Source organism: Prionailurus viverrinus, chromosome D3, assembly GCF_022837055.1.
Source record: "Prionailurus viverrinus isolate Anna chromosome D3, UM_Priviv_1.0, whole genome shotgun sequence".
Lineage (NCBI taxonomy): Eukaryota > Metazoa > Chordata > Mammalia > Carnivora > Felidae > Prionailurus > Prionailurus viverrinus.
Window position 1 is genome coordinate 51610873 of NC_062572.1, and position 25036 is coordinate 51635908.

At 39.9% G+C, this 25036-nt stretch overlaps 1 protein-coding gene across 3 annotated transcripts in view; it reads right to left on the reverse strand.

Annotated features, from left to right (window-relative positions):
* Positions 1-25036, reverse strand: part of CDH2 (cadherin 2) — a 214277-nt gene that overhangs the window by 169230 nt on the left and 20011 nt on the right. For all 3 annotated transcript variants that reach the window (XM_047828632.1, XM_047828633.1, XM_047828634.1), the window contains one exon: positions 16578-16689. In XM_047828632.1, coding sequence (XP_047684588.1) covers positions 16578-16689 — 112 coding nt within the window. The remainder of the gene's footprint in view (positions 1-16577; positions 16690-25036) is intronic.

Sequence of the window (25036 nt, forward strand, 5' to 3'; positions counted from 1 at the left end):
CCAGGAAGGAGGCCCTCACCTCTGACTTGACCTCTGACTTCCCAGCCTCCAGAACAGTGAGAAATACATTTCTGTTGTTTATAAGTCAGTCTATGGTATTCTGTTATAGCATCCCAAATGGACTACAGAAAAAATTTCTCAGAGAATGAATTTTCTCTCAATTTTTAAAAATCTAACACTCCGAAAGACTTTTGAATCCCTATTTTATAAGAAAAGAGGCCACAGGAGTGAGATGATCATAGCAAGGTCCCTATGAAAGCACACTGTGCGTTTTTAATGACAGCACCTCACTTCCCACCTAGGCAAGTTACAGGAACACTTTGATAGAATCTGCACATAGCAACATCAATCACTGCCATGGTGATTTTCTATTAAGATCTGACCTAGAAAAAGCCCTTAATTTTTCTTTCTGTTCTATCTTACAATATATTCTTACAAGAAAATCAAAATATTTTGGAACACATTTGAAAAAAAATGGTCCATTTAGAGAAAGAAAAAAATTAAGGATACAGAAATTGTTCCCAAAGCAGTTTTTTATAGCCTAAAACAGTGTGAATCTACAGCCTCGTTAAAATTTCCTTTTATCCAAATACTTTCCACCAATTCACACACTATCATCTCATTTTTACCTTTCTAAATTACTAAGCACTTCATTTTTCTTTTAATTTCCATATTATTCCCTGCAATAGATTATACTCTCCTTGACCTCATTTCCTCTTTGTTAGTAAATCTCCAAACTGTTGTTCGCACTCATTCATTCCTTTCATCTGCCAACTAGTGTTATGGCCAGGATCTGTCAGGCATTGTGCTAGGCACTGGGGGTACTGTATAAATAAGTGACACGGTCTCCACCTCACAGAGATGACCACTATCTCGGGTCCCAAGGCAGAAAACCACAAACCTCTGAGCAAAGCAATACCTTTCACTTCTCTACCTTGATAGTTCCCCTTTCTGGCCATAATGACATTCTCCCAAGTTATGAAGTCTGTGCTCCCATCCTGACTGAGACCTTTAGTATAACCCACTATCAGCTGGGATGCAACTCACTGCCCATAACAGAAAACTCATCTCATGCTGCCTTACACAATCGATGGGGCTTATCAGCTAACATGACCAGAAGCCCGGGAATAGGAAAAGGTCTGGATTATATTAATTCAGCTGTTCAGTAACTGCATCCAGGTTTCCTTTCTTCTCTCCAGTCTGCCTGGAAATGGATGGCTAACAAGAACCTTGACATTATTTCCTCCCCATCCGGGGAGCGCAAGAACTGTGGAGGAAAAAGGGACGCAGGTAGGGGAGCAGGGGGAATAAGGGGGCAGAGGATCTACACAGACAGATTGAGAGGAACAGTATTTCTTTAAACTGGAGCTCACTGTTCCAAAGAGTTCCACTGCGGTCAGAGGATGAGGACTATGATGCCTCTTCCCAGAACCAGAGATGGATTAAGCTTTTCCTACAGCTATGAATTGTATGGGGTTTCCAGGAGTAGATATCCAAGGAGTAATTGAGGAAGAAATCTCAGAGGAGGACACCATGATGTCTATTACATAACTGACTTCACATAAAATATTATTCACCTACATTTAAGGCCTTTAAAGTCAGCTTTATCCATAATGTCCTCTCTAGAATCCCTAATTGCCTAATTCTCTTTCCCAGTTGTGCATGACTCCCACCTCATCAGCCAACTCAATCCCTCAATCTGGCACTCCAGGACCTTCAAGACTTGGCCCCATCAGTGTACGTTTTAGGGAACTAATTTCCAATAAAAATCTTCCTCTCATGTCAATCCACACACATACTTCTTATCCATCTTTCTTCCTTATCTATCTAAATTTCTCCAAAGTGTCGCTCAATAAGTCATCCCTGTCAGATCTGGTCCTTCACTGACCCGAATTTTCAGGCACACTCCATGAAGACAGCATGGTATATCAGGAAGAGCAGAGGAATGGAAATCACACAGACCTGGGTTCAACTCTTGGTACCACCACTTGCTAAGTATGCCTTGGGTAAATCACGTTAAAACTGCTTACCTCTGAATTTCCTTACCTATAACACTATATTACTACTTTTGCCCCGCCATTTTATTAAGGACCTGGTATATACAGTCAATTGATAAATTAAAATAAAACAAACATATCGTTATTCAGCCATGAAATCTCCCCTTTTTAAATGTTTATTTATTTTTGAGAGAGTGAAAGTGGGGGAGAGGCAGAGAGAGGGGGACAGAGGATTTGAAGCAGGCTCTGTGGTGAAAGCAGAGAGCCTCATGTGGGGCTTTAACTCACAAACTGTAAGATCACGACCAGAGCCAAAGTTGGGCACTCAACCAACTGAGCCACCCAGGAACCCCAGAACCATGAAATCACTTATTTGTATGCAGCCTCCTGGTTCTGGTTCTTCCTAGTGTTCTCACAGACTAGGTCTTCACTTCACAAGTATTTGGAACAAACAAGAGGCATCATCTCCATATCTATGTTGAATTAACTGTTGGCCACTGTGTCTGGCAAAACCAAGATGCTATTTCACAAGGGCAACATTCGTCTTCTATCGCCCTCCATAGAAATGAACTGCTATTTCTTGAGTAGAAAACATTCATGGCATAGGAGTATTTAGGGTAGACTGTCCAGAGTCCAAAAGGGTAGAAAAAAGATCTCTAGGTGCACTTACTAATACCTCAAGGAAACTGAGCAAGGTTTTGTAATCATTCTTGAGGGCGCAAAAAAAAAGACTGATCACATAAATGTACATGTACTGGCAGCACGAATTTTAATACTCCAGACAAGTAAGAGAGTACTAGCAAGTGGGGGATGAGAAGTTGAAGGTGCATAAAATGCTTCATCTGAACCAGTCTTTATAAGAAGCACTGACCTCAAGGGCTGGAAGAAAAGGACCGTACAATGGACAGAAATCGGAAGACAATATCCATACCACATGCAGCCACTTTTTAATCTTATGAGCCTGAGTGAATCACTTCACCTCTGTGAACTCAGTTTCATTATGTGAAAACAGAAATGCCCCCCACAACCCCACTGCACGCCCTTGTCCTACTTGACTCCGAGTTTGCAGCAGCTAGATAAAATTTACTAAACTTCTGAAGAAGTATGTATGAAAGGCTATGCAAAATAACGTACTTATAAAAAAACAACATGAATGCCAAAGGTAAGGTGATTCTTACAAATCTCAGTGTAGCGCTGCTGAAATGTCCATGTTGAAATCACTAGACATCATTATGAATAACCAGCCAAACAAAGGATGCATCTGTTCTTAATTGCCTAGTTTATTTAAGTGGCTGCCTGAAAAATGATTAATTATAATTATTATTTGAGATGCATTAAACAATTAGGACACTGAAATGGAAGACTATCAGGGCACCTGGATGGCTCAGTCGGTTAAGCGTCCGACTTTGGCTCAGGTCATGATCTCACCAGTTGTGAGTTCGAGCCCCACGTCGGGTTCTGTGCTGACAGCTCAGAGCCTGCAGCCTGCTTCAGATTCTGTGTCCCCCTCTCTCTGCCCCTCCTCCACTCACACTCTGCCTCTCTCTCTCTCTCAAAAATAAGTAAACATTAAAAAAAAACAGAAGAAAAAAAAAGAAATGGAAGACAATCAAACCTCTGACACTGGGGTACTAATATGGACTGAGGACTCATGTTACTGGCTAATTTGCTAACCATTAGCAACAACACTATACTAGAGCTTTATCAGTTTGAGTAGTTAGTGTGAAATTACCTTATAAGGGACCATTTTCCTATGCATAAATGCAACAAGATGCTTTACTAAATGTCTTCAGCATCAACAGAGTAGATGACAAGTCAACAAAAGATGCCATAGCAGATCTAAGTGACGGAACTGAAGGAATAATTACATAGACACATAATGTGAAAATCCACAAGATTTAATTTCACCAAGGAATTAGGAGAATAAGTACTCAGCTCCGTTGAGATTTTTCTCTGATCATTTCATGAAGGTGGCCCATTCCTTTTGGCCTTTAAAACCGCACAGAGATTCTACGCAGAAACAGTCATAATTTAAATGATTCCCACAGATTGTGACTATTTTCCCCACTAGTAAGTTACTTACTAACACTAGTAAGTGTTAGCTGCACACTGACATTTTCCAAGGCAATGCACAGTGACTTCCTTACACACGCCAGAAACCAAATATTTGCTGAATAAACGTATAGAACACAAAGACTTCGCAAGCTCTAAAAACTTCCATATCAATACTTTCTTAAATTGCTAATACCTGCTAATCTGGAATCGTTAATTTAAAGTGAGTTTCTGGGGGCGTCTGTGTGGCTCATTCTGTTAAGTGTCCGACATCGGCACAGGTCATGGTCTCATGGTTCGGTTCGTGAGTTCGAGCCCCGTGTCGGGTTCTGTGCTGACAGCTCAGAGCCTGGAGCCTGTTTCAGATTCTGTGTCTCCCTCTCTCTGTCCCTTCCCGACTTGCGCTTTGTCTCTCTCTCTCTCTCTTTCAAATATAAATAAACATTAAAAAATTTTAAACAAAAAAAAAGTGGGTTTCTGAAATAAAAGACCAAGTAATAATGCACTGGCCCTTATTTGTAGCATTTTAAAATGGAATTCAACAAACTGCAAAACAAAGTCAAATGCCAATGTAAAAGGAGAACATTAGGAAGGCTAGTTGATGTCAGAGGAAAATCAAATGCAGTATATTGGTGCTTCCCCTCAGAAAGGAATGACCTTCGTTAAATCATAATACCAGTAATTGAAGGAGAGAGAAAGAAGGAGATTTCAGCGCTAGGAATTACCTGAAAGTAGAACTTCTGAGCCATTTTCTTTTCCATAATTTTTTTAACCAGATAAGTACAGAATCTTACTCCATTTATTCACACTTATATTAGAATTTACTAGTCTCCTTACTTGAGCATCTGGTGAAATAAATGTTAAGATGTTTAAAAACAAACAAAAATGTAATAATAGTGTATAAAGATCTATTCTGATCAATCATTAACATAAACAAAGGTTTCATCAATGTCCATTTTATTTTTTTAAGTTTATTTATTTTGGTGGGGGGGGAGCAGACAGAGAGGGAGAGAAAGACAAGAATCCCAAGCAGGTTCTGCCCTGTCAGTGGGCTCGTACTCAGAAACTGCAAGATCATGACCTGAGCCGAAATCAAGAGCTGGATGCTTAACTGACCAAGCCAGCCAGGCACCCCAGTCAATGTTTATTCTAAATGCAGGTAATATTTGTCCAAAGACAGAAAGTATGCTTCTATATAAACAAAACAAAACAAACGAACAAGAAAGAAGAGGTAATGGACCACTTCCAAAGTATACGATCTCTAAAAATCCATCTGATCTGTGTTTCTGTCATGGAAACACATACTAAACCCAAATGTGTAAGTTTGGTGAAAACCACCTTTATGGAATCACCTGGAGTTCACTTGTAGCAATGCATGTTCTCAGGACTGAGACCTTAAAGTCTGGGGTAGGTCTCAGGAATCTGTACTTCAACAAGCCCCCCTCAGGGCAACTCTCAAGCACCCCAAAATCTGAAAACCAAGGATACTGGCTTTAAAAAAAAAAGTTAAAACAAGAGCACTCTGGAAGAGTTATTTCCTGTACATTTGAATATAGACACTAGGAACAAAAGTTAAATTGGAAACGATAAAAGCATATAAATAGGACAGAAGCATGTCACAGTCAATTTAATAGGCAACGTGATTAAAATCTGATGAGTTCAATTGTTAAAAGGATACTCCCTCATACTACCGGAAATCTCAAAATGAGTTGAAATGATGCACTGTCACAAAGTATGATCTGCTCCTACAGGGAGGCACCGGGCATATATGTCCAGGTGTAAGGACACACATCTTCAAAAGTGGCTGGCATTCTCAATTTCATTCTTTTTCTTTTTTAATATTTATTTAGTTTTGAGAGACAGAGCATGAGTGGGGGGAGGGGCAGAGAGAGGGAGAGAGAGAGAAGGGGACAGAGTCTCCAAAGTGGGCTCTGCCTTGACAGCAGAGAGCCCGATGTGGGGCTTGAACTCACAAACTGTGAAATCATGACCTGAGCTGAAGTCAGACGCTCAACCAGCTGAACCACCCAGGCTCCCCTCAATTTCATTCTTGGTACAGCTCAGATATTGAATATTAGCATCAAAGACGATTCCACTTGGGAAAAAAAAGACTAAAAGAAATTTTTTTTCAGAACGACAGTAAAGTACCCATGAAACGAACCTCATCCACATTGAAGAAGAAAGAATAATAGGTCAAGGTGACGGTGACTTTCCCTTATAAGTGGGCAAATCCCAACCAGAGTGATCTATGAAGATTCAACAAGGAACAATTAAAGAAGCAAACTTTAAATTCCTGCAGAGACAGGATTCAAAATATAAAGTTATTGAAGGCCTCCCCTACCAAAAACAAAAAAACAAAAACAAACAAAATCCTCAGTTTGAAAATGTAATGGATTCATCATAATGGATTCACCTTTGTTCTGTGTTCTAGAAGTTTAGGGGACAATCGTTTACTGACATAAAAATTCTCAAGGTGAAGTAGAGACTTTGTAACAACTTAGACATGCTTTAAAAGATATATGCATTCTTGAAAACAGATGATTTTTTACTTTTCTGTTAAAGTTAATGAAATTCATTTTTCTGCAGGAATCTGAAGCAGTAACTGGGATGATCTAAATCCCTTGTTATTTATACCTTCATACATCTGCAATAGGTCTTTTCTCCATTGCCTGATGTTAAGAAATCTTATTTAAGAAAATTATAGGCCATGAACTGAACTATAGTCTTAACATGTCTCTTGAAGTTGCTGTAGGCTGAACCTCATCCAACCACTTTTTGGTCATTTAACAATTTAAAGTGTGTGGGGGGGGCGGGGGGTACGGTTTACTCCATCGATCTGGCAGCATATGTCACCTAAAAACTTGTAGATGTTATTGTACACCCTTTGTTCAGATGAGGATTTAAAGTAAGTACTGGCATTGATTTCTGAGGCTACTATGTGTTTGGGTTGCCAGTGGGGTCTCCAGATGATGTTGAAACGAGGGCCTTTTTGAAAAAAGAATCAACTTATAGGTCTAACATTTGAGTGCAAAAATCAATTTTTACAAGTGCAAGATGGTAAGCAGTTCATCTGAAAAACACCCCGGAGTTTTAGTTAACCACAGGCTTAACAGGAGCCAACAGAATGATGCAGCAGGAAACAATGCCAAGGCCACCTTGGGCTGCACTGGAAGGGCCGCATCCACATCAAAGGCAGGAAGACAGGGCAGGGCACGGAAGATCTGAGTTCAGTTTCCTCTATTGAAAAGAACAAGTAGACCAGGATGCTTGAGCACCACTGAGGAAACCATCTGATGTTCAGCCTGTGGCAGAGAAGATCTAAGGAACCAAGGTGATTGTGTTTAGATACGTGAAGCATCTCTACGTGTTAAGTTCGGATTTCTCCTGTCTTGTTGACCACCGCTGCTTGATCCTTGAAAAGGGCCTGATAGATGACAAACGTGCAAAAATACTCCTTGAATGAAAAAAAATGATGAAATAAATGACCTGGGAGCATAAGAGAATACACTTGCTGGTCTGTATGATGCCAAAAGATGAGACAGGCACCAGTGGGTAAAAATTTTAGGAACATATGCTCCAGTTAAACTTTTTAAGAAACCACTTTTTAACAGTTAGAGCTCTCCAAAGACAGAGCAGACTTTGTAAGGGAGTGATCTCCTCCTCATGTGGGGGGGAGGGAGCAGCAGTGGTATTCTTGCAGAAACTGGATAACCATCTGTCAAGGATGCTACAGCAATGAAAACACTGTTTACATCATCGAACACCACAAGGGTTTCATTTTTATCCTATCTGCCATTTCTGTAGAGCAAGCCTTCTGCTGACATGAAATCATCAAGCTGAAATGAAGGATTTTAAACCATTTTAGGAGTGACTCAACAGAATGTGTTAGAGTGGTTCCCAAATGCAGGTACATAAAAACATCTGTGGAGCTCGTCATCAACACAGGTTTCTAAGTCCCACTTGATCTCATTTCTCTCGTCTGCTCCGTGACATTGTCCTAGCAATTAGCTCCTCTCTTCTGCACCATCGCCATTCCCCTCACTACTGGAGTCTGTGCTGTCCCTTTGCAAACCTGTCACTCCCTTCTGTAAAAAGAATATCCTCGGTTGACCCTGCTTTTTTCTCCAACCACCACCCAACTTCTCTTCTTCCTTTTAAGGGAAAACTCAATCTGTATCCACCATCCTGCCTCCACCTGACTGTTGACCACGCCCAAATTGAACACCCCAGTTACTCCATGTTGCAGAACCAATGGTGAATTCTCAGTCCTCATCCAAGTTGATCCTTCACAGTAGCATCAGACGCAGATGATCAAGCCCTCCCTTTAAAACATTTCCTCACATGCCTCACATGACACCACACCTCCCTGACTTTTATCCTACCTCCCTGGTCACTCTTTCTCAGTCTCCACTCTGCCTCTTCATCCTGACTTTCTAACACTGGAGTGCTCAAATTCTTGATATGAAACCAATTCTCTACTTTCCTTGGTTTTCTCCTCCTCACACGGGGATCCTTAGTGAGTTCAGCCTGGCTTTTGGCTCTACTTACCATTTACACACTTAGGACTCCCCATGCTGCAGCCTACCTAACTCCACTGAACCCCAAACCTACATCTAAATACCCCCCTGACATCTCTGACATTCATCTCCACAGATTCAAACCAAATTCCTGATCTTCCCCATCACAGTGGCTAACATCCTTCCCAGGGTTCAGACAAAATATCACAGAGTCATCCTTGACTCTGTTTCCCCACCACTCACCCAAGCCATCAACTCTTGCCAGCCCTACTGTCAAAAGAGATCCAAATAAACTAGGACTTCTAATCTCACACCACATACAAAAATTAACACAAAATGGGTCAATGACATGAATGTAAGAGCTAAGACCATAAAAATCTTAGAAGAAAACACGGGAGCAAATCTTTATGACCTTGGATTTTGCAGTGGACCCTTAAGATATGACACAAAAAGCAAGAGGAACAAGAGAAAAAAAATGGACTTCATCAAAGTTAAACACTTTTGTGCATAAAAGGACATTATCAAGAAAGTGAAAAAAACCTAGAGAATGGGAGAAAATACTTGCAAATCATGTATCTATTGAGGGTCTAGTATCCAGAATATATAAAGAACTCTGACAACTCAAAGACAGAAAACCACCAAATTTAAAAATGGGCAAAGGACTTGAATAGACATTCCTCCAAAGAACACACCCAAATGATACCCACGAAAAGGAGCTCAACATCAGCAGTCCTTAGGGAAATGCAAATCAAAACCAGAAAGAGGTACCACTTCACACCCACTAGGATGGCTACAGTCGAAACAAATGGAAAATAAGAAGTTTGGGTAAGGATGTACAAAACCCAGAATCCTTGTGTATTTGCTAGTGGCCATGCAAAATGGTGCAGGTGCTATGCAAAATAGTTTGGCAGTTCCCCAAAAAGTTAAACACAGAATTACCATATAACCCTTCAATTCCACTCCCAGGTATATACCCCAAAGAACTGAAAACAGGTACTCAAAAAAAAACCCAAAACAAACAAACAAAAAAACCCCATACGTATACACATGTTCACACTAGCTCTAATCACAATAGCCAAGAGGTGAAAACACCCCGAAAGCCCAACTAGTGAATGAGTAAATAGTTACATAGTTTAGAGACAGACTGTAAATCATAGACATACATACATACATATAAGGGAGTACTATTTGGCCATAATAAGGAAGTCCTACTGACACATGCTGTGTTGTGGATGAACCTCCAAAACATTACGCTACGTGAAAAAAGCCAGATAACAAAAGGTTTAAGGAACTGGGTCAGGGAGGAAGTTGTTGGGAGAAAATGCTTCATGGATAAGGGGTTTTACTTTGGAGTGATGAAAATGATTTGGAACTAGACACAGGTGGTGGCTGAAAAACATTGTAATGTATTAAGTTCCATTAAATGATTCACTTTAAAATGGCTAATTTTAGGGGTGCCTGGGTGGCTCAGTCGGTTGAGCATCTGACTTCGGCTCAGGTCATGATCTTGCGGTTCGTGGGTTCTAGCCCCATGTCGGGCTCTGTGCTGACAGTTCGGAGCCTGGAACCTGCTTCTGATTCTGTGTCTCCCTCTCTCTCTGCCCCTCCCCTGCTCACGCTCTGTCTCTCTCTGTCTCTCAAAAATGAATACATGTAAAAATAAATAAATAAATAAATAAATAAATAAATAAATAAATAAACAAATAAAGTAAAATAAAAATAAATAAAATGGCTAATTTTAGTTTATATTAATTTCACACCAATAAATTATTTTTAAAAATATTCAGAATCCGAGGGACACTGGGTGGCTCAGTCGGTTAAGTGTCTGACTCTTGATTTCAGCTCAGGCCATGGAATGGAGCCCTGAATTGGGCTCCATGGAGCCTATTCAGGATTCTGTCTCTCCTCTCTCTCTGTCCGTTCCCTCGCTCACATGTGCTCTTTCACTCTCACTGTCAAAATAATAAATAAAAACACATTTAAAAAAAAGTATTCAGGGGGCACCTGGGTGGCTCAGTTGGTTAAACATCTGACTTTGGCTCAGGTCATGATCTCAACAGTCTGTGAGTCTGAGCCCCGCGTTGGGCTCTGTGCTGATAGCTCAGAGCCTGAAGCCTGCTTCAGATTCTATGTCTCCCTCTCTCTCTCTGTCCCTCCTCTGCTCATGTTCTGTCTTTCTCTCCCTCTCTCTCTTTCAAAAATAAACATTTTTGAAAAATTAAACATAAAAAAATAAAAAAAAATATTCAGAATCCGACCCCTTCTCCTAACTCCAGTGCTACCCCATTGGTCCAAGACACCATCTTCTCTCACATGGACATTATTGCTAGTCTCCTAAGTGGTCTTCTTGTTCCCCCCATCCCCTTTGTTTTTTCTCAACACAATAGCCAGAATGATGCTATTTTGTCAATCAGATCATGTCTTTCCTGGGCTAAAAGCCAATAGTTTTTTATATCCTTATAGTCAAAGCTAAAGTCCTTACAGTGGTCAACAAGGCCCTACCCAATGTGACCCATACCTGGTCTAACCTCCTCTGACCTCACCTCCTACTGCTCAGTCCTTTCCTCTCTCCACAAACAGATCACAACAGGCTCCTCGCTGCTCCGCCAACATTCTAAAAACACTCCCGCCAACATTCTAAAAACACTCCTGCCTCAGGGCCTTTGCACTTAATGTTTGCACTAGTTTGAATGCTCTTTCCCAGATAGCTATAGTTCTAGGAGCATCTCCAACAGCAGTTCTTACTCAACTATCTCCTATGCAGTGATGCCTCCCCTTAAGCATCCTATTTAAACTGCAGAACCACACATTCTCCCTATTTCCCTTCTCTGCATTATTTTTCCCCATAGCATTTACACCATCTAACATACAGTAAATTTTACTTATTTCTCGTGTGTAAATTTTACTTATTTCTCGTGTATATTTTCTACTCCTCTCTAGATGCTTACTCAAGAGCCTAAAAGGACAGTGAGAAAGGGGCTCTCTGCTCCTAGGACGACAGATTTTAAACCATTTGGGTGCCTGCTTGCCAGCGTGTTTGCATATGTGAACTGTGACTTACTTTCTTTAACACAGTCCTAGTTGCAAGTTTGAGACAGTAGGCCTCAGCTACTCTAAATTACTGAAGATTATAAATAACTGTAAAGGATTTAAAAAAAAAACAAAAAGTGACCACCCAAACTGGCTTATCTTGGTTTGCAGCATAACATTAAGATGGATCTAAAATACATCAAAAGGGATATTAAAAATTCCAAGTATTAAATAAAGTCCAAATGATATGATGAAGACAAGGATGGAATTTCTTAGTTCTTACGTTGATCTTATTACTGCCACATGGTGTTAAAACAAGGTCCCCACCCCTAACAATCTACGTGGCTGCATTTCATCTGTAGCTCCTTGGAGTTTATCATAATATCCCAGAGAACAATCTCAGTACTTAGTGCCTTTTCCCACAACCATTGGAAATCTAAGTTCAAGGGACTGGTCCACTTTATAAATAAGATATTTATAAGCCTACCTTTCAAATATTTAAAAACATCTTCCCATTCAATAACAAAAAATATGTACCAAAATTAAAAAAAAAATTAAAACAGCGCCAAGGTTTTCATAACAATTCAACACAAGCCTCAAACACAGCAAACTACTTGAAATAAAGATGGCTTCCCCATTCAGTAACACATATCATACAAAAATACTCACGTTATTAAAAAAGTCGTGCAGTTGTAAAGCCCTGCTAAACTAATAAAAAGTATTTTAGTACCGTTATCTAAAGATACCATACATTACAGCTTCCTCAGAGCATGTTAATGCAGACAAGCCTCAATCAGTAAGTAAACTAATCTAAATCAAATTCCCTCCACTTGAAAATAATCATCATGTCCTGCCCAGAGTTGGTGAGTATAAATGGATTACTGAAAATATTCTCGGTAATTGCAGGTTGCTATTTATGTTGACCAGAGTTGGAGGAGTTTACTTAGTGAAATGTCGAAGCATGCAGACCACCAATGCACAACACACAGGAAAATCACTCTTGACATCCATACTAAAAACAGCCTGCTTCCTCTCTGCAATGTCATGGGGTGGTTATTTCATAGTGTCAGATACTCTGCTGGGGACAAAATGAAAATTTATGATTGCAGTTATTTTATTTCCGGGTAATGTGATACCACAAGAGATTTTTCTAGTTCAGCGGAGGAGAAGTTAAATATTAAAGACTAAATATTATTTTCCAAAGCCCTAAATTTTTCTGCTCGTAAACAGGTGTGTGCAAAATACCAATGGTGACAATAACTGAAGTGTATTTTTTAATTATGGGGGCTTTGTTTGCCTTATAGTCACCAATTCCCAAATATGTCTAGTAACACATAAGTCACAGAGGCGAGTGGAAATAAAGAAGACCAGGTCTAAGATAAACTTGTCACAAGACACCTGGCCAGTTAGGCGAGCTGTCGTTAGCTCTCATTGCTTCCGGGGTTATACCATAATGTTTTGTTTTGTTTGTTAATCATCGCCATCATCAGAATTAAATTAGGAATCAGGAAACCTGGGTTCTAATTCCAGATCTCCAGCTAACCATCTAAAGAGCTGTATAATCATAGGAAAAGCCTATAATCTCTCTGAGCTCCAATTTGCTTATCTGTAAAATGAGGGAGGTTGATAATAAATGCTTTTAAAACGGAACAGGAAAATGCAAGGTAAAAATGAGTCCCTCAACATTTTAAAATTGATCCTAATTTACAAAGGCAAACACAGAGAATACCACAGGATAAAAAAAGAATGTTTTTCACTTGAGGGGAAACAGAAATATGAAAAATATTATAAAATTAAATGGTCATGAGGATGTAGCAAAGAACTAACATACTTTTAGCCTTGGAAGGAAGAGTCCTACAAAAATGTAAAAATAAAAAAAAAGTCAATAGTCTACATTCCCTTTGGCCTAGTAATCCTACTTTTGAGCATAAATCCCACTAAAAAATATCCCTAAAGAAAAATCAAAGTTCTCTAAAAAAGAATCTCCATAGCAGCACTATATGTAAGAGAGAAAAATTGGAAACAACCTGTAAGTGCAAAAATAGAGGCACAGTTAAGGAAAATCTGGTTTTGCTAGCAAAATAGAACAAAGGCCTATATGGTCATTTTTTAAATACTGAACCATCTTCAAAAGAGTGGAAATAGTCAACAGGGTATAACATGAAATGTAAAGGTTCATCACAAAATACATTTGTCTTCTTCATGATTTTATAGAAAACATATCAATGACAACCAGGAGAGAAACTGGAGGGAAACAACTAGTTCATTGGGTGCAATCTTTCCATAAAGTTCATCACAACAGCAAAAACAACAACAACAACAACAACAACAACAACAACAACAACCCAAAAAGGCAGATGGGGAGAAGAGAATGCTCTCCACACTACAGCCCAGCTTTTACATTTTCATGTTTCTTCTACATAAATTCACTAACGTGACTAATACCACCTTATATCTCCGTCTAATGCTTCATATTTTCCAAGCACTTTCACAAAGATTATGCTGTTTCATTGTTTGAAAAATAATCAGCATTTGACACCTCTACACCAAAATGTCAAACTTTTGTAAAAGGTCTGGTGTGTCAGGGATGTATCCTATGAAACCATACTCTACATATTGCTCCCCTCTCCCCAAATGTCATCAATAAGAAATCAAAGGAGGCATCAAGAGTCAGGAGTTAAGATTTCCGTAAGCTTTCAGACTCTAAAGTAAACTTTAATATGGTAGAACTGGCCAGGAGGCAAATGCCTTAGAAAACTGTTTACATGCATCTTATGGACTATTGCTTTTTTCCTTAAACATCATAAATCACAAAACCTGGCAAAAAGGATCACTCTGGTTGGCCGAGCAATAGATCCCTTTCAGATTTAGTAAATGTAAGGTAAGTAAACTTCAGTGCACAGAATTCATGAACATAGCCATGGCACGGTATTCAGGTTCAGTGTATAGATGCACCTTTCCATCATTATCCCCCTAAAACCTCCAAAAAGATAGAAAAGGTAAAAATGTGGAATTCTTCCAAATAACAATTCTCCAAAGGAAACTTCACTGGTGACAACACTTTTGTTAAAAAAAAAAAAAAAAAAAAAAAAAGTGGATATTTCACAAAAGCCTGTGTCAATTTTCTTCCTCACCCAAAAACATTCTTTCTACTAATCAATATCTTGAACTTTTGTTTTAAGCTTTCAGATACTGGTGTCCTTTAGCATTAATTATGAGTGACAAGGAAAAAGGTAATGGTATGGCACGAGAGAAACAGTTTTTTAAAAAAGGCTAAGAGGTAACAACGCTAACAGTTGGGCATACCGACGCATAGAAGTTCTATCAGAGACCATGATACACGCTTGTCTCAGTGATGGCTAGAGCACAAAGTCAAAAGCAGTTTCAATCTTTCACATAACTCTAGCCAGTTTCTAGGCTATACTAACAAGACCCTGGCAGGCAACTGTACCCAATTTCTACCCTCACCAGCATTATCTAATAATTAGAAAACAGGCTTTCATTTTCAAAACCATTCAACGTGCCAATGTACTTCATCTTAGATCAGTGGTTTCTAACGACAGACCGTGTGTTGATTTGTAACTAGCAAATTTCAGCAAGCTTTAAGGAAAAGAGACAAATAGAAAGAATTATCCATTTAAAAATGAATCTCAGAAATAAATTGCAAAAATTCAGCAAATTCCACTGGTATTTATTCTCTGGCTGAATTATTCCAGAGAAGCGTGATCAACACATTTTGTTTTCAGTATTCAAATAATATTTACAGGTCCCGTAGGTCCTAGGATACCACATAACAATTCAAAGATTTAAAGAAAATGACAAATGTGTGGAAGAACTCCAAGACTCGTAGTGAGTAAAATTATGATTTGACTTAAGCCTCTAACATGTCAACCACTACCCATTAGATGAGCAATTCGGTGTTGAGACAGACTAATTTAACATTTACTCATTAAAATACCAGGTAATAAGGCAAGAACAGAAAGCGTCTTTAAAAAAAAATCAACTTCAGAAAGATCACATAGGTATGAGCAAATCACATTAGAATAGAAATGAAAATAAAATGATAATCTGCACTAAAGAACCTTAGTAGCTAAGAGGCCATTTACATTTCAAAGTCCTCTGTCTATGGTATTCTTAAGTATTACACCACTAAGGTTTGTCAGTGCTGCAGAGACACTTCAATTAAGGCTGTGTGGTACAGCCCTATGTAAATTAATTAGCTGAGGTTGCACGGATTTTCTAAAAAGAGCTCTCTAAAACAGCCTTAGAGATATGCACGATTTGTGGGGAATTACAATTCAAATACAACTTACTAATCAATTCTTTTTGCTTTCACATTTCAATGACATTTTATGTAATGATAAATAAGTCCATGAAAATACTACTAACCAAAATTGTATTTGCTTTCAATTAGAGATTAAAAAAAAGAGGGGGGCTTTCAAGTTTGTTTATGATACTCAAAGTTTTATTTCGGATTTTATCTAGACTTACTGTCATGATAAGTACGATGAACTTGATCCACATTTAAATAGGAGATGTGTCTATATTTGAAATTCACATGTTAACAACTAAATTAGCTATCCAGTAATTTCTACAATGTATTTCTTTAACTCAAAATATTAAGTGGATTTTTTGCTGTAAAGAATCTCTATTAGAATCACATGTTTGGCAAATAGTATTCTTCAACATAAGTAAAATGTGTGCAGAAAAACCTAAAAATTAATTGCATAATGGTTTCTACCATAAATTAAAAATGGAAGAATTCTGAAGTTTTCAAGAGATTAGGAGCCTTCCAATTATGTACATAAGAGATTCATAAGCTCTTCTGTAATCCTAAAATAAAGTCCCTACAGTCTCATTATAGTGATTGTGAAAAATTCATACTTGTTATACAGTAGAGATGATTTAGAGACTTTTTAATGGCTAATTTGTTTCAAGAGCATAGACACTGTATGTACAAATATATCTTTTAAGATAGTACCATTGAGAAGAGGCTGTCCTTCATGCACATCCTGCGATAAGACTGCACTGTAAACATCTTCAGGAAATCCAGTCTTGCATAATGCGATTTCACCAGAAGCCTCTACAGACGCCTGCAACACAAGAAAAAAATGTGTGCAATGATTGCTACCTCCTTCAACCGAGAAACATTCCACTTGGCATAAAGCCTCGATTTTTCAGCTATCTTGTACAAACAACCCCTTTGTTTCCGAACAGTTACAATTAGAATGTAGAGGGCAAAGGGTTAATCTTTTTGATAACTGGAGTAGAAGAAACAAATCCCACTTGTCCTGTCCAGTAAAATCGAAATAATACACATTCTAGGTTCTTCTAAAGACCGCACATTTCCATTAAAATGGTCATTGTGACTGAAGAATTATCAAGTGGACCAGGGGTAGGGGACAGCCAAATAGTTTTTAGGCTCCACAAATCACCACCGCCAACTTAACTTTTCAAGAAACGTGTATATTCAAGTATATAGATTTTTATATCCTCATCAAATTCCCAGGCTATGAAGTTTGTTTCAATATACTCTGTTAATTAAAAAACAAAACTACAACATACCGCAGGATATAGAGTATTCTGTACCAAGAAAAAAAACAACTAATCAAAAGTATGTATTTCTCTACTTTGGCAAGGATACATTAAAAATGTAAATAAAGATTAATATAATTATGTTTCCTTTTTATACTTAAAAATTAGAAAGTCTCAGGGCACCTGAGTGGCTCAGTTGGTTAAACATCTGACTCTTGATTTCGTCTCAGGTCATGATCTCACGGTTCGTGAGTTTGAGCCCCACATTGGGCTCTGTGTTGACAGTGCGGGATTCTCTCTCTCTCTGCTCCTCCCCCACTCGTGCTCTCTCTTTCTCTCAAAATAAATAAACTCTAAAAAATTTTAAAAAAATTAGAAAGTCTCTCTTGCCATCTTCCTCTCTGTTATCACATAACCTTTAACCACCCACACGACTAAAACTCAACCATACCAAGTTCTATCCACTTACCCCTTCAAGTTAGCTTCACTATGTCTTCCAGCCCTACTGACATCATCACGGCGCTCAATAGCACTTGTGCAGTGTCGACATTAATTATAGGAAACTTCACCCTGCAGTGATGGGGATCCAAATGCAGGAGGAGGAAGAGCCTACAGAAGCCGACAGAGGGAGGGACTGCAGTATCGGCAAGGCTAGCATTAGGAGCAATCTGCACTGGTGAGGAGAATCAGAAATTGGGAGGAAGGAGGAAGGGAAGCCCCAGAAAGAGAGAGACCTGAAAGCAGCTGTCAAAGCAATACAGCGCAGCCTCACCATGAAAGGACTACCGGGATTATGCATGAGAAGTTTTGCAAATACGAAAGCCATAAAAACCCACACTAATCTAATATTTAAACTGCTCTTTTCAGATCTGGGAAAATAAAGCAAAAAGTAAATTTGAACCTTGTTCAATATTGCACAGTATTTAATCGCAAAAAAGTATTAGGAGCCACAGTGAGATATTAGTTCAGACCCTTCAAATTAGCAAACAGTTTCAGTTTGTCATGTGCAAGAAAGGACTGTATCAAGTCAAGGACCCAGAGCAGCCAACTCCCTCACACAGGTGTTAGTGGAAGCTGGCACAGAGCTTCAACTTGGAAACGTGGCTCAAGTTGAGCCACGGAGCACAACTTGGAAAACTCTAGTAGAGATGACTGTGGATACATCCTTGCCTACACGGTGAGTATATTCCTATGGAAACTTTCCTATGGGTGCTCCAGTCAATGTGTGCAGGAATGCTCACACGTTCACTGCAGCACGGTTGTAACAGCAGGACCTAAAGACTAACTAAACGTCCATCAAAATTCTCCCACTACCAAACAAACAAACAAAAAAACATGCAACAGCATTAGAATGAAAAATTAGAGCTACATTTATCCCCAGGGTTACATCTCCAAACAAACAGTTTCTTTAACATCCATGTAAGACTGCAAGAGAAACTTAATTATAAATCAACCTAGGGATGACTATTATTTTTAGGTAAGTTCAGAAATCTATTTAAGCAACATTCCAAACTCAGACTGGAGACAGAGCACTCTGCAGCATGAACCTTGCAAAAAAAAAATGTTTAAAGCATGATTGATGACTCTATTTTTGTACATAAAGTTTAATATAATGTGAAGTTATTGACATACATCAAGCAGGAATATAAAAACACACACGTAGTGGTAACACCAAACTGAGGACAGCAGCTACCCCACCCAGGGGAGGGCAAGATAGGAAAGACGTCAGGAAGCGTCATACAAGTGGCTTTGATTTTATTTGTAATAATTCATTTCTTTCAAAAAGAATTTAAATTAAATAGAGCAAGATGTGGAGATATGCATAGGAACATGGGTGCAAATTATATTATCCCCTACTTATCCCCTATGTTCTATGTATTTCATACTAAGAAAGAGAAAACATTAAAGACTAAGTGGAAGTCAGGAGTCAAGCTTCCAACACCCATCAGGTTAGGGACACTGGATGGTATTTTCATTCTTGCCTTCTGGAAATATCCAAGCGCTTGTACTGGACCTGGCAAAGGGCAGCACTCATTAAGTGAAAGCTTTTGCTTTGGGTTAACCAAAACAACTAAAGGGAACACTCCAGTTCACCATATAAAATGGACCAAGGTGTTGTAAATCTGTGCCTCACTGATGGGTTACAGGTAGGCCTGTTCATCACCTCCAGTCCAGGCTTCTGCAGAGGGAGGCGGTGGCAGGGCTCCAACACAGGGTAGGTAGGAACAGAGCTCTGTAGGGACAGCAGGACGGAGGCAAACAATGGGCGATGTGCAGTAAATAGGGGTCACATTCCAACATGGGCATTGGGGTGAGGGCAGTGGGCAGGTATATACACAAACACCCAGAGATCAATAAAGTCTAAAGACTAGAGGGAAACTGCAACCTTTTCTTTAGCTCCACTGCTAGTGTCTTGTTTTCTGGTGGATCTGCCCTAAGGTGGGAGAATAAGCAGCAACATGTTCCTCATCCAAACCCACAGGAATAGAATCTCAAGGTCGAATCAAGTCCGTCAGTAATTCTGGGAATGTTCACTTCTGAGTTTCCGTCTCCACCTTATTTCAGAGAAGGGAATTTCATTTCTGTCCTCAACATGTTATCCTTTGTCCAACCTCTTTGTTTAGTCTCATCTAGGAAAAGGGGCCTACCTGCAGAAGGAGGCTGTGAGAATCTCTGAAACCATGTTTGTAAGACACATTTCTAACAGCTGACTACCAATATTCATACCCATGGGGGTCATATGTTACTTTATGAGATTTTCATATTCATCTTAAACAGCCAAACTTTTCTAAATTCTTCTTCCCTAAGACAAAATGGATTCATAACATTCTGTTATTCTAGAATGTGTTTTCTTAAAGACAGACTCCAAGAATTATTAAACATAAGGACACATTTTCAGTTGCTGCAACTGGGGAGGAGGGTGCTACTGGCTTTTAGGGGCTAAAGGCCAGGGATGCTGCTACTCATCACACAACGCACAGGCCAGCCCCCACCGCAGAGAATGATCCAGCCCAAGATGTCAATAGGGCCAAGAGTGAGACATGTTATTCTTTAGCAACCCATGAAAAATGGGGGTCAATTTACCCTATAACACCCCCAGCAGTGAGAAGTTCACTGTGTTTTCAAACAGTCCACCAAACTCTTACTGGAACATCCTCCTTTTCAGAAAACTAAAACAGTTTCTCTGTGGCTTTGCCTCACCATTAACAGATCATTCTGCCGGACCCATGAGGAGCCTCTAAAAGTTCAGACAGAAACTTTCCCCTGAAAACATTCTCTGTGGTGCACGGAGGAGCTTGCGAATCACATGCATTTTCCTACTATTTGCATAAGGTAGGGGTCAGCAAACATTCTTCTCTAAGGGGTCAGATGTAAACATTTGAGGCTTGACAAGCCTTGGTATCTCTGTCGAAACTTCTCAACTCTGCTGCTGCAATGCAAAAGCAGTAACAGACAATGGGAAATGAATGAACACAGCTCTATAAATTCAAATTTAAATAAAACTTTATACACAGACACTGAAATTTAATTTTCATTTCAGTTTCAAGTGTCAAAAATATTTTTCTTCTTTTGATTTTTTAAAAGCATTTGAAAATGTAAAAAACATTCTTCGCCATACAAAAATGGGCATCAGGGCTGTAGTCCGCAATCCCTGTAATAGTGTTATAGAACATTGCTATCTCACCTAATTCTCACAATAGCCCCTTGTGGGGGGTGAAGTTATCTTCATTTTAGAAATGTGCAAATAGGTTCTCACTCAGAGGAGTGTTAAGATACTGAAGACCTCATATTCAGGAAGAGGAAGAAGTAAGATGCTAAGTAAGAAGTCTTTCCAAGTAGAACAAATGCAATACAATTCTTTCCAGAAACTTGTACTGAGTGTCCATTTGCCAATGGAAACAAGACACCCTCACTGCCTTTAAGAAGTTCAAGGCTTAACATGGGAGCAAAATAAAAAGTGACTGCAACAGAAAGTGGCGGCTGGGAGGTAGAGACATACAGAGAGCCCAGGGCAGGGGTCTGGGGGCCTCCCAAGCAGAACCCAGGAGTAGCCAGGCGGTGTGGGGGGGGGGTGGGAAGCCATCCCAGACAGTCACTGTTGAGCTGGAACAAGGTGGCAAGAAACAGCATACTGCCTGGGGAATTACAATGAGTTCAGTGTCATTGGAGTCCAAGAAGCAAGGCAGGAAGTCAAAAGTTGAGGCTGGAGAGTTAGACAGGGTTAGATCATAAATGGTTGGGGGCTTGGGGTTATCCTCTTGGCTATGAAGAGCCAGGAACAGATTTTAAGCACCGGCAGACTGCATTTGACAGAGAAGTCTCTGATGCTTTGTGGGAAAATGGGTGGGGGGATGAAGTGACAAGTGACAGCTGGGGTACAAGTCAGGACACAGACAAATGGGACAGGGCTGCAGGAATGAGGAAGAGGGAGATCGTATCAGTATGATATGAGTTAAAACTGATAGGCTTAGTGAGGCCTGGGATTCATGGTGGAAGAAAGGGAGAAAGGAAATGATGTCTTCCCCCACGTTTCCAGCTGAGTGACTGTGAACTTGGGTGGCACAAACTAAGAAAGATAATCACCAAATTATAACACCAAGAACAAAGTGCTAAAGAAGCAGAAAGAATGGGATGATAAATCTGCCTGTAGAAATCAAAGAAGACTCCATAGCTGAAGTGACATTTAGGCTCTGTCTTTAAAGATGATTAAAAATTTGCCAGGAGAAAGAGGAGGAAGTGGAAAAGGGCATTCCAGGCAAAAGGTGCCACAGACAAAGGCTTGTTGATTTATATTGAGCTTGTAGTCAACCCAAACAACCCTGATCTTTTTTACCGGAAAACGATTAAGTCATGGCTTCCAGTATCTTTGCAGCTGATTTTGGGCCCCAAGGGGCAGCAATTTACATTTAATCTTCCCAGATTTGATGGTGATAAATTAATAATTCCACCTAGATTTAGTCATCCCCCCTCCAGCTCTCTGCATTTAGAAAGTCTGAGGCACCCCAAAGTCTTCATAAAGACACTACTCAGACACTGAAGACAAGGTGTGACACATGCCCAGACATCACCCTTCCCACCACCCCAGAGCCCTAAGCCAGGCCTCTTAAGAGGGGCTATTAGCAGAGTGGTGTGGAGCACGGCCTCTCAAAGTGCTAGACTGCCCGACACTGTCAGACATGACACGGTTCCCCATCTAGACAATATGGGCGATAAAGACAGCGCCCCCTCATTGGGCAGGTGTGAGGTTTAAAACAGATCATATGTGTAAAGCGCTTGTGAGAGTGTCTGGCATGGTTATTTGATGCATTAGCTGGCAGTCACAGTATTAGCACTTATGACAACACAAATCCAACTCACGGCATGTTTCTTACAGCTCCTGAGTTCCCAACCTTGCTCCAGCATAGCAAGTAATCTGGGACATTCTTCTAAAATGCAGATTCCTGGGTCCAAACCGTGACTCACTCACACAGAATTTCAAGACAAGTGATGGGTAAGCTGGTACATTTAAGAAGTACCAGTGCAGCAGGCGGTGGTCACACATCCGCCCCCATCTACCTCCTGAAACCTTTCTGGACTCCAGGCACAGCATACCTGTTTGCCCTAGCCTTCGAGCCTAATAACCTAGCAACAAGAAGCAATAAACAATTGTTCTTCCCACTTTTAACAATTTTAGGCTGTTTCCTAGCTACCGTGTACATGTGAACATTGAAACTGGTTCCAGAGTTCTGCTCTAGGTCAGCCATGGGGCTCTCTATTCTTTTCTCTGAAAATGACACTTTCTTCATTTTGTGTTTTCCTTTGCATTTAATTGGGGCATTATTCCACCCCTGATCCTTTACTGATTTTCCTCCCCTCCACAATTCTTCAAAGATTCCAAGCAGGCAGCAAAAGTCCACTTGGCCCGCTAGGATGAAATTCATGCTGGCCAGAGGAGCTGAACTCATTCAGAGCTGCCCTGCGCTCTCACACAATCAGTTCACCTATCTTGAGTTTCAATTTCCTCTTACAAGTATGCGCTCTACTCTTCCCAGGCTGAAGATCGACCTCCTTGTCTAGAAAGGACAGAAGTGTAATAGGAGTTGAGGAGTATTGCTTGCCTCTTAGTATTAGTCTATCTGTTCCGGTCCTGAACTCACAATGACGTCACTTTTGGTCTCGTTGAAATTTTCCTGTAGTCTCAATACTGTGAGCTTTATAGCTCTAAGTCCACTACTCTTTCAGGTCGCTGTTATCGTGATTCTTTTTTATAGTCTTCCTCGGTCACTGGCTGCGCTTTCCAATTTCCTCCAAGTCACTCCTAAATCTGAGCTTTTAAATATTCCACTGAAGCCACAGTGGATGTTCAATCTCGTTGCCTCTCCATCTTCTTCTTGATCAAGATTATCTATGATTATTGGCTACAAATTTTATATCCGAGAGCAGCCCAAACCTAATAGAATCTTTATCTTTCCTTCCTGGCTCTGAAGACTGCCTAACTAAAGCCCAGGCTCTCTTGGTTATCAAATTTAATCAGCTGGATGTTTTCCCCCAAAGCATCAATCTCTTCATTTTTTTCCCTTCCAGATACTCTATAGACAGAATCTGGTAACAATTTAAGTTCTGTGAAGTAGATTATTACATGCAGTCAAAAAAGCTGAAACCTCCTTTTACTTGGTTTTTCTCCCTTACTTTTTATGAGAATAAAGGCAGTAATCTGTGTAGTGGTTAAGACTCAGGGCTCTGGAACAAACCTGCTTGGGTTTAAACCCCGTCTCCACTGCCTGTGTGAGTTTAACAAGCTATAGAAGTTCACCTGTACCCTGGCTTCTTCCTCTATACTACCAGGATTACTACTACCATTACTAACACTGCTACTGCTACTACTGGAGTAGGTTATCAGCCTCGTGATTCAGCACAAAACAAGGGTTAGCTATTATTATGATATTGTTGTTTTCTTTGGTGGAGACTTTTATTTCTTTGCTACGTGAGTGCCTGAGAAATATTTTTCAAGCATTTTGTGAAGGACGAATTCTGAAAAAAACAAAACGAAGTGACAAATCAAAATTCATTCACAAATGTGTACAAGAGAAAACAAGTGGAACCCTCTTCCTGATGTGTGATTTGTGGGGTGAGGGTGGGCAGTGTCGGGAACGGAAAGGCGGGGGTGGGGGGAACCACTGTAATACTTTTATTATGGGTCTAGGTCTTCCAAATGCTATAAGCAAAAATAAACAACTAGTGAAGACGTTTTTTAAGTGGTTGATGGGGTACATGGTAATAGAATAATGGACTGTTCAAGACCAATTCTGCATGACTAATTTTTTATTTTTAATCCAATTTACCACCAGACAATTACATTTGCCAGATTCTCTACATTTCACAGGATTCCACCCATGATGTTGAGGCTACATTAAGAAGATTATTCAAGAGTTGCTGCCACTCTTTCAAGATTTTTCTGTGTCAGCCATGCCATTGATGACACTTTGAATTTCATATCCCTGGAAACATGCTTGAAATGTGCAGAAGTTTAACCCTGCACTTTGATGTTTTTGATTTGCCAGGTACTACGCTGGAGGGAGAGCCCAGCATTTTGAACTGGCCCTTTAACTCTTTAACTTCATGATACAACGCAGACCAGCTTGGATGCAAGGAATCCCCAACCAAGGCCACACGATGCCCCCCCATGACCCACCTAGTGATTTCCATCGTTGCCTCAGTTATATTATGAGGATGGGTCCTTGAATATCTCTAGCATCAGCACTTTTATTTTTTCTGACATTCATTTCTTTTAATGGCAAATAGTCAAATTATAGTGTCAATGCTGGCCATGGAAGCTGACAACTCTACTGAAACTGAACTCACAGCCAGAGGACAGCACCACAGTACAACAGCTTGGTGGACAAAAATCTGAGTTTCACATTCAAA